Genomic DNA, 14,404 nt, shown 5'->3' on the forward strand with positions numbered 1-14,404 from the left:
ACTAACCTTAACTCGCACCACAGATGTCCAACTCAGTTCCTGGAGGATCACAGTTATACAAAGTTTAGCTTTGATTAAACACACCTGAAACTAATTGAGTCCTCCAGGTTTGTTTGCGGCTCTTTGACAGCCGTGACGTACAGTATGTAAAAAATGTTGTGAAATTGTACATAATTAGGCAATTTCTTGTGATACAACGATGATTTTTTGCGTCATTACGTCATTGTGTCACATAATAAGCTAGTTTTTCCCCCCAATGTTTTGATAGAAATTTGTAAATATAATAATTTTTTACTATTATACATGTTCTGTAATAGCTATAAACCACTTGAATGTACCCTTGCAACCAAGTAAAACTGATTTATGGATAACGTTATCATTATTGACAAATTTTGACAAGTGGGAATGAATATGGCCATGTGTGTTACCAAAACAAGCTATGCAAAGTTTAGCTTTAATGCTAACTTAACACACCAGAAACTAGTTGAGTCCTTCAGGCTAGTTTGAAACCTACAAGTGCGTTGGCACTAAACTCTGAAGGGCCCCTGAATAAATATAAATATATGTATGTGTGTGTGTGTGTGTGTGTGTGTGTGTGTGTGTGTGTGTGTGTATATATATATATATATATATATATATATATATATATATATATATATATATATATATATATATATATATATATATACAGTAATGTGAAATATTGCAAGTTAAAATAACTCCTTTTAAAATGTAATGCAATTTATTCTTGTGATACAAAGCTGAATTTTCAGCATCATTGTGTCATTTTTCAGTGTCACAAGATCCTTCAGAAATTATTTTAATATGATGCAGATTCGTTTCTTTATTTCGTGGATACAAACACCCGATTTTATTTCAAGATATTTTGGTAGAAACGAAGAGAACATCATTTACTTATATAATGTTAAAAATATATTTCAATTTCTATGTTTTAACATCACTTTAAACCACTTGAATGCACCCTTGCTACCAAGGAAAATTGCTTTGATACCATTATCATTAAAGACACAAATCTTTTTTGAGTTTGAATGAATATATATGGCCATCTGGTATGGAGCGAAGTTTAGCTTTAATGCTAATTAAACACAACTGAAACTACACGAGTTCTTCAGGCTTGTTTGAAACCTGCAGGTAAGTGTGTTGGAACTAAACTCTGAAGAGCCCCATAACTCCTTCTGTGAACACATTTTAAAATTTTATGCAATTTATTCTTGTGATACCAAGCTGAATTTTCAGCATCATAGCGTCATTTTTCAGTGTCACAAGATCCTTCAGAAATTATTCTAACATGATGCAGATGCGTTTCTTTATTTTGAGGACACAAACACCTGATTTTGTTTCAAGATGTTTTGATAGAAATGAAGAGAACATCATTTACTCAGAAATATAATTATATTTGTAACATTATATATGTTTTAACTCACTTTAAACCACTTGAACGCACCCTTGCTAACAAGTAAAACTGATTTATGGATCCTGTTATCATCATTGACACAATTTTGTTCAGAGTGTGACAGAATACGGCCATGTGTTACCAAAATAATGTACAATGAAAATAACCGTTCACATTCTAAACAACAAAAAAAGTGCATAAAATAGTCTGATATCACCTAAAATTCAACTGATACGTGAATTTGTTACAAATTATTATGGAAAAACACATTTCAATGCATTTCATTACAAAATAAATCACTTATAAAGTCAGCAGTACAGCATCGTAGAAGAAAGAAAACTGATCTGAGAAGCTAGTGCAGAGAAGCAAATGATACGTTACATACAAAAATAAAATAAATACAAAATAAATAATCACATCAAGTGAGTTTAGGGTTCGGTTTCTGCATGCTTTAACATTAAATCCCTTCAAGTTCAGTCCGTTCCTCGAGAACATTAATAATAGGACACTTTCATTACCTGCTTTCAGCTCTAAAAATGTACAGTGCACAATTACTCAGCTCTGTTATAAATACAGTTTGATACAGAAACAAAACAAAAGACGTCAGGACGTAAGGCATCAAAGCAGAACACTGTAGGAGTGAAATACAGTCCAGTGTCAAACAGTCTAAAGTTGTGGTCTATAGTTTGGCGGTATGTCGCGCGGGCGTCATGATGTCATCATGCGTGTACACGTCCAGGCCGTTTCCCGTGAACGCGGAGAGCTCGTCTGTGCTGCCGACACCATTGTTGATCTCTGGAGGATGAAACCAGAACAAAACTCATTAGGAAGAATCATGAAAGTTCAACAGGTTAAACAGGATCTGAGATATAATATATATAGTCCATGTAATGCGTGTATCTATATAGCACGTTTATTGAGTATGGCCACTCAAGTGCTTCACAATCATGAGGGTGGGGTCTCTCCACACCACCACCAGTGTGCAGCATCCACTTGGATGATCCGATGGCAGCTACAGGATAACGGCGCCAGTGCGCTCACCACACACCAGCTAAAGGTGAAGTGCAGAGACAGTGATACAGCCGTTCAGTAAATGGAGATAATTGAGGGCCATGATGACTAAGGCCGTACTCACACTATGTACAGTTGCCTCGAACCGGGCCAAAGCACGCTTGTCCCCCCTCCTATCTCCCCCGACGGCCCGCGCTCACACCACAAACGGGCTTCGGCACGCTTACATCATCGCTGCTGTAGCACTCTCTCACTCAGCAGCACAGTGGAGATTTCTCTAGTTATATCGTTTCAGTCGTTTGATATGCCGTCAAATATTTTGCCAAACAGTCCTTAGGGATGCGGTGACACGCAGTCAGATATTTCGCCGAACAGATCCGCCACTTTTGGCGCTCATATCATAAACAATCATAAAGCTCTCGTGCTGCAGGAATGAGGAGGTCTGCTGAAGGCGCGCAGCTGTCGTGTTGTGAGGAGTTTGCGTCTTTAATAAACTACGGCAGTTTGCGTTCACTGAACAGTGAGAATGATTAATAAATCCATATGAAACAGTCTCTTAAAAGTCACGTCTTGCTTTCAGTTTTGGGCTTTTGGGCGCGTTTTGCACTCACACACAAGCGTACCGCGCCAAAGCCCAAGTGAACCGCGCTCAGGCACACCTCTTCCAACCGGGCTAGGGCCGGCCAAGTGAACCGTGCTTGAGCCCGATTCAGCGCACTCACACTTCTCAAACGATCCGGGAAACGGGCCTGAGCACGGTACGGATGGCATAGTGTGAGTAGGCCCTAAGAGGAGATGAAGGGAATTTACAGTAGGCCTCTACTCTCATAGGATTTTTAATGACCACAGGGAGTAAGGATCTCTGTTTAACATCTCATCCGATAGAAGGTGCTCACTGACAGTGTAGTGTCCCCTTAACTATACTGGGGCATTAGGACACACACAGACCGCACCACACTAACACCACTTCTAACAGCAACTTAGTTTTCCCATGTGGTCTCCCATCCAGCTACTGACCAGGCTCAGCCCTGCTTACCTTCAGTGAGTAACTGGTCTTGGGCTGCTAGGTGATATCGCAGTGGCAATATATATGAAACATTTCATTCTGACTGATGACTGCCCTAGTATTAAACTCAGAAATCTAAAGAACTATAAATATATAGCTACTTATATTAAATAACTAAATATACAAAACATTTTAGTTTATTTCTAAATATTTTAGACCAGTAAATAAAATTGAAATAACTCACCATTAACTAAAATCTACTCCAATAAGTACTCAACCTTTTTCACTTTGCCCTCTTCTGTCTTCGATAAATTTTTTAAAGAAAAATTTTAAAATGTTTGTATGAAATGTTCATTTAAACCTTTATTTGTTAACATTTATAACATTTATTAATACACACACACATACATATATGTATATAATTATTATTATTATTTAAATTATATGTACATGCATTTTATTATTATATGTATGTTTTAGATTATTAATTATTTTTAGCATACGGATGTAGTTTCCCAGCACTGGGTTGCAGCTGGAAGGGCATCTGCTGTGTAAAACATATACTTGATAAGTTGGCAGTTCATTCCACTGTGGTGATCCGTAATGAACAAAGGGATTAGGCCAAAGGAAAAAGAATGAATGAATATTATGTGCTGTCATCATGGCCAAATGAAGAAGAATGAATGAATGAATATGCGTGTATGATATTAACGGCCTTGCGTGATGAGTGTCAGCAGGGGGCGCTGTGCATCAGCAGATCTCAGAAAGCAGCATGTGGAGAAAGACTCTTGACTCTGACCTGAGAAGATCAGCTTCTCCTTCATCATATTGACGTCTCGACTCGGCCGCCGCACCACAGCACTCAGCATGATCTGCTCAGGGTTATAGCTGCGCATCCCACTCATCTTCCACCTGTGTGAGGACACACACACACGGTCAACAATACACACTTCTAACACTCTGAATGCACTGAAACGGTTCAGAAGGTTTCATATTAACTGTGATATTTATCAGGCCCGGCTCTACAGGGCTGGCTTCTGGTCCACCCAGGCTCTACATCAGTTTACAACTATTTTTTTTGTGATGCGTTTCATAACTGAGAAAGCAGCGTAAGATGGGACCGTGAGCTTCAAAAAACATGTTTTGGCAAGCCAGACTCATTCATTCATTCATTTCATGTCGGCTTAGTCCCTTTATTAATCCGGGGTCGCCACAGCGGAATTAACCGCCAACTTATCCAGCATGTGTTTATGCAGCGGATGCCCTTCCAGCCGCAACCCATCTCTGGGAAACATCCACACACACATTCACACACACACACTCATACACTACGGACAATTTAGCCAACCCATTTCACCTGTACCGCATGTCTTTGGACTGTGGGGGAAACCGGAGCACCCGGAGGAAACCCACGTGAAGGCAGGGAGAACATGCAAACTTCACACAGAAACGCCAACTGAACCGAGGTGCGAACCAGCAACCCAGCGACCTTCTTGCTGTGAGGCGACAGTACTACCTCGTCCTCATTTATAATCTTGATTAAAGTATTCAGTTTTAATAATTGTAAACAATTCAGGCTGCAAAAGATGAAAGAAAAACTAATTTAGCATAGAGAGCAGGTTTCTGTGCGCATCACGCATCTGAGCACGCATTTCCCTTTTATATCATTTCATGCAGTCCTAATTCATGCGATATGTAAAGTCTTAAAGAACACAAACAGTTCAGCAGCACTGAGTGGGATTCGGGAGATGCAATTGGTCCAGCTTAAACATTATGGGCCCTATCATACGCAATGTGGCGCAAGACGCGGCGCAATAGTCTTTTGGTAGTTTCAGCTTGGCGCAAGAGTCGTTTTGAGGCGTTGCGCTACGCTGTTTAAATACCAAATGCATTAGCGCTCATATTATATATATCAAACCCGGTCTAAACTCCGGCGCAGAGTTGCGCCTTGCTTACACACTGCTTAATACGCACAAGAGAGCAATAGGCAAATATCTATACATATCAAAAAATTTAAATATTAAGGATATATATAGTAAATAATAAGAATAGATATAGGATATAAATATAAAGGATTAAAATATTACAAAACATATTATTTTCTAGCCTACATAAATATGAAAAATCACTGCTTTTATGTCTTCTTCATCTCGGGAGGCTTTTTCAGTTCATTCATAACAATTTGCTTTTGTATAATGTTATTATAATTAGCAGTATTATTTGTTATAGCCATATTTATATTTGTTTTATTAAAAACAAGCTTAGATTTGCCCACCTGCAGGTTTTAGACCATATGGGGCACAGCATGTGTTTTAGGATATAACTCAGGTTTTTGAGCACACTTCGTTATTATTGTTCATTTATTCGTTTGCTGGAAATTAAAACTGAATTTAGAAATAGTTTTGAAACGAATATTTGCGCTTAACAAACAAAATTATTTATTTATAGACTAATTGATGTCTGTGCGTAAAGGTTTCCCTATCCACGAGCGAATGTGAAAGTAGATCCATTATCTCTCATTCTCAAGCAGTAGATTCTCTGTTTAACAGTTTTCTGTTAAAAAACTGTTAACTGTAGTGAAATGCTAATTTTTTTGCCACTAAGACTTACTTTGCGTCCTGTAAATAGTGAATGCGCTCTTGGCGCGACGCAGCTGGCTCTTAAAGGGAATGGGAGATGAGACTCTAGTTGGTTTATTCTCAAAACACACCTATAACTCATTAAGAAGATAAACTCAACCCTTTTAGACCATGCGCCACGGCGCAAAGCAGATTTTCCCGTCCTTAAATTAGCAAAAACGCGTTCTGACACGCCCTGATAGCGTTTGCGCCCTGCGTTTTTTTTGCTCTGCGCATGGACCGTCAAAATAGAGCCCTATAGCATTTTTCTCACGGAAAGAGCAAATATTAAATTCACCATCTGTTAATGATGCACAGAAACGGACAAATCACAGGCAGTTTCATTAGTGAACTTCGTGCAAAGTGCAACATACAAATTCAAACACAACCCTATCAAAAATCAAAAACCACAACAAACATTACACTAACCCTAACTAGGCAGGTTAGGCCAGCAGGGGGCGCCCAACCTGCGGTCTGTGTGGGTCCTAATGCCCCAGTATAGTGATGGGGACGCTATACTGCTCAGTGAGCGCCGTCTTTCGGATGAGACGTTAAACCGAGGTCCCGACTCTCTGTGGTCGTTAAAAATCCCAGGATGTCCTTCGAAAAGAGAAGGGGTTTAACCCCGGCATCCTGGCCAAATCTGCCCACTGGCCTTTGTCTATCATGGCCTCCTAACCATCCCCATATTCAATTGGCTGCATCACTGTCTCCTCTCCACCAATCAGCTGGTGTGTGGTGTGCGGTCTGGCGCAAAATGGCTGCCGTCGCGTCATCCAGGTGGATGCTGCACACTGGTGGTAGATGAGGAGATTCCCCCCACTGTGTAAAGCGCTTTGAGTGCCCAGAAAAGCGCTATATAAATGTAAGGAATTATTATTATTATTATTAATTAGGCAAATCAATGTATAATGATAAGGGGGCTAATAATATTGACCTTAAAAAAAAAATAAAGCCCTGAGCTCATAAGATCCTCAAGCCCGGGGCTCCTTCCCGTTTCCAGGGTGAGAGGGGAGTTTGAGCTCAGGTTGGTCTCGAGAACTCGTTGTTTGAGGCTAGTGTGCAGTTAGGGGCTGTTATGAAGAGATAACTACTAACTAGGAGCATGTCTATGGGGCTGATTTGGATTAGTCAATTAACTTAAGTTGAATGTTTTTAAATGGTGGGAGGAAACGGGGGGAAACCCACACGAACACAGGGAGAACATGTATACTCCGCACAGAAACATCAACTGGCTTGGTAAGGACTAGAACCAAAGACATACTTGCTAGGAGGCAACAGTGCTAACCAATAGGCGTAGGGGTGGAAGGGGGGAACTCTTCATAACGAAGATGACTATGATATGGAACTTAGGTTATTTATAGAGACTTAGGAATCCACTGATTGGTGAATCATAAATTGAATAATGCGGGGCCAGCCGTGATCAATCATAAGCATGTTATGCTCTCGAAATGAGTTTATAAATACACTTCACTTCAGAAACATTTGGAAAAAAATTATTAATAATTAACTAATAATTCTGACTTCAACTGTAGCTGCTATACTAGAACAAAAACATATGAAAAGACGACAAAGAAGACACACAGACAAAAATGGAAGCTCAACAAATCAAGACCCCAAAACAGCACGTACATATAAAGTTTGTAGTTTTGCTAAAATACTCATCAATTACCTGATCAGGTGAAAGCTGAGCGTGCAGCAGCAGACAGATGCATGCAAAGAGCAGAAAACAGAGGAAAAGAGAGATCACAGAAGGAGAAAAGAGCACAGGCATCAGTTGAGAAGCGCTAGATGCAGCAAGCACGCTAACTACTAAACAAAGCTGACATTAATGCCAAAGACTGCACTCAGAATTAGACAGACGTTCGTGCAGAGGGGGTCATATGAGAGGCAGAATCATCCAATCCAGCGTTTAAAAGCCAGTACTGATACTGCAGAAGCGCATCCACTCCGCATTGTGTTGTGTTAAATCAAGTATTGAAAAATGATAAAAGTTCAACTTACTTCTGAAATATGAAAATGCCAACAACAATCGCAATGGAGATTAAATCTGAAGTGATCCATATCAGGCCGTATTCATCTGCGCTCTACAGACAACAAAAACAAACGACAAATTTTTTTATTTATTTATTATGTATTAATATTAATGCATAAAAGAGGATCTGAGGAGGACAAATCATGTAGAATAAAATTACATTAATTTAAAAACATAAAATTAAATAAAATTAAATAAAAAAGATTTCATAATCACCACATACACGTACAAAAAACGTATAAAAAAATAATAAAATGCCAAATTAGAATTATGAAAAAGTAACCTGTTTAGTATATCAATTCATTATATAGCTACGTTTTTAATAATTATATTCATTATATTATAGATGCTGTTTGATTTCTTTAGTCAAAAATACTGTCAAACATGTTTACATATTGTGCTATGCAAAATAAACAAAACTAAATAAAATCTATAAAATGAAACAAAAAATACTTTATATCAGCATATACATGCACAAAAATCCTTAGGAAAATAAAAATAAATAAATAAAATGCCATGAATTATGAAAGTTTTTTTTATATAATCTAATTTAGTATTTATAAATGTATTTTATATAATCTGTTTTATACTTATATTATATTATATTATATTATATTATATTATATTATATTATATTATATTATATTATATTATAATATAATACCATAGATGTTGTCTAATTTGTTCAGTCAAAAATATGCTCAAAAATGTTTACATGATGTGTTATTTGAAATGAAATAAAATAAAATGTTTTTTTTTTAGTTAAATAAAATACAAAATAAAATAACTAAGATTTTATATAATCATACAAATAATAAAATGCAAGATTAGAATTACGGACAAGTTTTTTTATATCACCCGTTTAGTCTATAAAGTCATTTTATATATTATTATATTATATTATATTATATTATTATATTATAAATTATAAAATGAATTAAAATGTAAAATAAAAAAGATTTGATATCCGCATATACACACAAAAAAATGCTTATATAAAAACAGACAGACTTCTTAACCTGTTTAATATATAAATTCATTATATATATATATATATATATATATATATATATATATATATATATATATATATAAATACTGTCAAACATGTTTACATGATGTGCTATTTCCAGAGCATTTTTTATGTATGCATGTTTTTTTGCATCTGATATTTTCCACAATCCTTTGCATTACAGTTTTCATTCGCTGACACAAATATATGCAACTATTGCATTATATCACAGTCCCAGATTACTGATTTTGCCTGCCAAAGTGAAATCTACCAGCATATATCAAAATGTCAGTGTTGTTTTTAAAGGTAAATCTGCAGATTGTGTGGGACGTAAGATATAAAATGTGTTACATTCACTCCATATTCCTTGAAAGCTGCTGGAATAATCAAATTAGTCATGAAATGAACAGGAAGGGCAGCCGTTTTAGATCTGTGCGGAGCTGCTTCTACAGTGCACAGCATATATGAGTACACCACATTTTGAAAATGAATATTTTTATCCATTTCTCAGTGAATATAGGTCATATATTTTAGAGCATTTGAACAAAACAGATTGTTTAAACAGATATATTTATTAAAATAATATTATTTTAATATTAGTGATTGAACATGTTTAATAATAGAAAGATAATACAATTAAATTTATGTGAAATATTGGGAAAAAACTACAAAATTTGATTTAACAAAATGAGATTTTTTGTTTCACTTGAATTTGACTCTTTTTACATTTTTTTTATTTAATATTGTTCCCTAACATATAAATTTGGGCTACAATTTTTGAGCTATCTTAAGTTATTTTGTTAGATTAGCTTCACATTTGGCTTCAGCACTGACTAATCTAATGTATGTGCACAAATATAATATTGTAAAGCTTCCTATTTAACAATATGAATTTAAAAAAGAGATTTTTGAGGGGTGAGCTCATATATGTTGAAGGTGTTTGTGTATGGGGACTCAGAGAGTGATCAGTACCATGATCCAGATGGGACGAGGCACTTTCCTCAGGATGTGTGGAGCGTCAGAGGAGACGGACTGAACGCCGCTGCACCACATGAGCGAATAAAGCCACGGCTCGTTCACCGGATACACGTTTACACTCACATTACTGACAGAGAACTGCCTGCTCAACACAACAAGAGAGAGAGAGAGAAAGAAAAATGGCTCAGCATTACAGAATAAAACTGCAAGGTATATTAACCAATTAATTAACCTTAGAGTAGCCAAGAAAAAAAAAAAACGTCACAATTTTACAGAACACTTAACATTTACAGACCAATTACATTTGAAAAAAAAATATGATGTCTAATTTTTTACATTTATTTCTTAACTATGTATTTGTACGGTGTTGGTGGGTTTTATTATTTTATTATTATGGGTTTTACACAAAATTGCAGCTACACCATAATTTGGCTTATTAAAAAGTTCTTTTAGATTTTTTTTCATCACTGAAATTCTGACCTAAATTCAATATAAAAGCTTATGGATATTACCTTGTATTATTATAAAAAAATGATAATTAAAGATAAGGACAAAATAATAATAATAATAAAGCGCAATTACCACAAATATCCAGCAGAGGGCAATAGAGACACTCAATATTTTCAGTTCATTTTTCTTGTTGCTTAAGAAAACGTCTCTCCACATTATTTTTATACACACACACACTCACCGGCCACTTTAATAGGTAAACCTTACTAGTACCATGTTGGACCCCCTTTTGCCTTCAGATCTGCCTTAATCCTTCATGGCATAGATTCAACAAAGTACTGGAAATGACATGATAGTCAAGTTGCTGTTGCAGTTGCTGCAGATTTGTCGGCTGCATATCCATGATGCCAATCTCCCATTCCACCACATCCCAATGGTGCTCTATTGGATTGAGCTCTGGTGACTGTGGAGGCCATTTGAGTACAGTAAACTCATTGTCATGTTCAAGGAACCAGTCTGAAATTATTTGTTCTTGATCACATGGTGCGTTATCCTGCTGGAAGTAGCCATCAGAAGATGGGTACACTGTGGTCATAAAGGGATGGACATGGTCAGCAACAATACTTTGCTGTGTCGTTGACACAATGCTCAGTTGGTACTAATGGGCCCAAAGTGTGTCAAGAAAACATCCCCCACACCATAACACCACCACCGCCAGCCTGAACCATTGATACAAGGCAGGATGGAGCCAAGCTTTCATGTTGTTGATGCCAAATTCTGAATGTCGCCATCTGAACGTTGCAGCAGAAATTGAGACACATCAGACCAGGCAACGTTTTTCAAGTTTGGTCAGAAAAGAATGGCCAGACTGATTAAAGCTGATAGAAAGGCAACCGTAACTCAAATTAGCACTCGTTACAACCGAGGTCTGCAGAAGAACATCTCTGAACACACAACATGTCCAACCTTGAGGAGGACGGATTACAGTTCACCGCCTCTGGGAATTGTAGCCTCAGTTTACTGTTCATAGCTGACAGGAGTGACACCCGTGGTGGTCTTTTCCAACCATTCTCTGTAAACCCTAGAGATAGTTGTGCGTGAAAATCCCAGTAGATCAGCAGTTTCTGAAATACTCAGACCAGCCTGTCTGGCACCAAAAACCATGCCACGTTCAAAGTCACTTAAACACTTTTCATCCCCATTCTGATGCTTGATTTGAACTGCAGTAGATCGTCTTGACCAAGTTGCTGCCATGTGATTGGCTGATTAGAAATCTGCGTTAACGAGCAGTTGGACAGGTGTACCTAATAAAGTGGCTGGTGAGTGTATATGTTCTACATTACATTTATTATATTTTACATATTTATTTCAGAACATTGATCATTACAAATGATTACTTTTTTGAACAAGGAATAACATTTGTAATTATTACTTTTTTGTTTGGACAAATTCATCTAAATGTGTTTTTTTTTTTTTTTACTTTTCCCAATAATTTTCAATGTTGTCCCAAGGAAACTAAACAGTGACCTACAAAATGACCAAATCAGGTCCAGTTTTGTGTTTTATTTTAGATAGATTATTCAGGAAAAGTCACAGAATTTCATGCCCCTGGGATGAAGGGAACAGATTATTATGTATGTATTATGCTATTTATGCAGTCTATTTTATTTTAAAGAGTAAAACAGGTGTATAATTGTACTATATTACTTATTTTACCCAACACAGCTGGTGCATACACTGCAGTGAAGCTCCCTGCGGTGTGTGTGTGTGTGTGTGTGTGTGTGTGTACCTGATCTCCTGAGCTCTGGCTTGGCTGTAGTGTAACGTCAGTGTTGTGATTCCTCTCTCCTTCAGCTCCGCCACTGGAAGCTTCTCATCTGTTGTCTGCTGAAGAAGAGGAACCGCCGCACGCACCTTCTTCCTGTACCAGTCTGGTGTCCACATTACCTTCACACACACACACGCAAAATTTTAATTAGTATAAGTTTGTTTTTATTAAACCATTCATGAATTAAAGTAGTCTAACTGCAAAAAAGGTTGAATATGAAATATCAGAGGGGGAAAAATAAATAACAGTTTCTTCGGCATAAAGCTGAATCTGGCAGAAAAATATTTAGGCAAATCATTAATAAATAAGCAAAAGAGCAGAGAAGCCTTCACAAGTCACTTGAAGGTGAATACTAGAAAAATATCTAGTCAAATATTATGTACTGTCATCATGACAAAGATAAAATAAATCAGTTATTAGAAACGAGTTTTTAAAACTATCATGTTTAGAAATGTGTTGAAAAAAAATCTTCTCTCTGTTAAACAGTAATTGGGGAAAACAATATTCAGGAGGGCTAATAATTCTGACTTCAACTGGATTTGGGTGCTGGCTGTGCTCTGACCTGCTCCGGCTGGATGCTGGACCTCTGGATGACCTTGAGTGCATCACTGACCCACAGCTGGTGTCTGGGATGGTTTGGTGGAGGCCGGCGGAGGCTGAAGATCACCGATCGGTTCGCTCTTGCAGCCACACGCAGCAGCTCTGCCAGGCTGCACACCGTCTGATTACCCGCACGCTTGCGGTCCTTCTCCGACATGTACTGCACTGTCCAGTACGGGTCATCCTGAGGGACAACAATCAGTCCTTCATCAGTTCTGAATCTGGACATTCAGCATGAGGAGGAAATCACTAGTGATGCTCCAATCATGATTTTATTTTATTTTTAAATGGATGATTCTGGGGTGGCACGGTGGCTCAGTGGTTAGCACTGTCACGGCAAGAAGGTCGCTGGTTCGAGTCCAAAGACAAGCGCTATAAGTGCATTTGGTAAACTAAATTGCCCTTAGTGTATGAGTGCGTAAACACATGGGTGAATGGATGGGTGTTTCCCTGTACTGGGTTGTGGCTGGAAGGGTATCCACTGCGTAAAACATATGCTGGAATAGTTGGCGATTCATTCCGCTGTGGCGACAAATGATAAATAAAAGACTAAGCTGAAGGAAAATGAGTGAATGAATGATTTTGATCTCTGTTTTTATTATTATAATGATAATTATTATTCATTCATTCATTTTCTTTTTGGCTTAGTCCCTTTAATAATCTGGGGTTGCCACAGCTGAATGAACCGCCAACTTATCCAGCACATGTTTACGCATAGTAAACCCTGCTGCAACCCATATCTGGGAAACACTACGCCTGTTTTCCCTATTATTATTATTATTATTATTAATAATAAATTATATAATTCCAAAATATAAAAGTAAATAAATAAAATAAAAGTGTAAAAAAAAGTGTAAATGCACATTCTGCCTGTAGGAGGCGCTTTTAGAACAGCTGGAATAAGGGCATTCCCTTATGAATGAGCAACTCATCACTAGCTCTATTAATAATAATAATAATAATAATAATAATAATAACTATTATTATTATTACTTTTATTAAACTGAATAATTGCAAAATATAGAGTAAAATCACAAAGATTTGCCTTTAGCTTTGAGAAATGATGCTACATTATTTCCAAGATTAATTAATTCTATGTTTTTATAGTCACACTTGATAAAAACAGTCTGCAGAAACACTTTGACAATCTCCCTTTGTACGTGTCATCAGAGGGAGAAAGCCCCGCCCATTAGTGGCGATCTCTCCCTAATTAGCATAGACAGCCCTGAGTAACATGCAGCTGACGGCCATAAGCGTTTTGGAGTGCTCAAGATAATGTCAGCCATTAAGAGGCATTATAAATGTACAATTGTGTAGAAACACTGTAGTCACACTATATACTGCCTTTATTCGAGCCACTTCTTTTGACATTTTTCTTTTTTTCACAGAGATAATATTAGTCCTGATTTGAATCTGCCACTGTGCATGCATAAGTGTTTGTAGCTCCGCCCT

The 14,404-nt window shown here is 37.2% G+C and overlaps 1 protein-coding gene and 1 long non-coding RNA gene across 4 annotated transcripts in view; both read right to left on the reverse strand.

The window, feature by feature from the left end:
• Nucleotides 1-172, reverse strand: part of LOC141376441 (uncharacterized) — a 110,323-nt gene extending 110,151 nt beyond the window's left edge. For both annotated transcript variants that reach the window (XR_012386511.1, XR_012386510.1), the window contains exon 1: nucleotides 7-172. This is a non-coding gene — a long non-coding RNA (uncharacterized lncRNA). The remainder of the gene's footprint in view (nucleotides 1-6) is intronic.
• A 1,130-nt stretch (nucleotides 173-1,302) lies between these two features.
• The window catches only part of gdpd5a (glycerophosphodiester phosphodiesterase domain containing 5a), a 70,725-nt gene continuing 57,623 nt past the window's right edge, over nucleotides 1,303-14,404 (reverse strand). Inside the window, exons 11-17 of one of the 2 annotated variants that reach the window (XM_009305589.5) lie at nucleotides 12,915-13,136; nucleotides 12,314-12,471; nucleotides 10,069-10,216; nucleotides 8,054-8,136; nucleotides 7,722-7,736; nucleotides 4,231-4,343; nucleotides 1,303-2,209 (exon numbers count right to left, since the gene is read on the reverse strand). In XM_009305589.5, coding sequence (XP_009303864.2) covers nucleotides 2,094-2,209; nucleotides 4,231-4,343; nucleotides 7,722-7,736; nucleotides 8,054-8,136; nucleotides 10,069-10,216; nucleotides 12,314-12,471; nucleotides 12,915-13,136 — 855 coding nt within the window. In that variant the 3' untranslated portion in view covers nucleotides 1,303-2,093. The remainder of the gene's footprint in view (nucleotides 2,210-4,230; nucleotides 4,344-7,721; nucleotides 7,737-8,053; nucleotides 8,137-10,068; nucleotides 10,217-12,313; nucleotides 12,472-12,914; nucleotides 13,137-14,404) is intronic. The other variant, XM_677714.9, reaches the window with a different exon arrangement.

The sequence above is a fragment of the Danio rerio genome, chromosome 10 (assembly GCF_049306965.1).
Source record: "Danio rerio strain Tuebingen ecotype United States chromosome 10, GRCz12tu, whole genome shotgun sequence".
In the NCBI taxonomy this organism is placed as follows: Eukaryota; Metazoa; Chordata; class Actinopteri; order Cypriniformes; family Danionidae; genus Danio; species Danio rerio.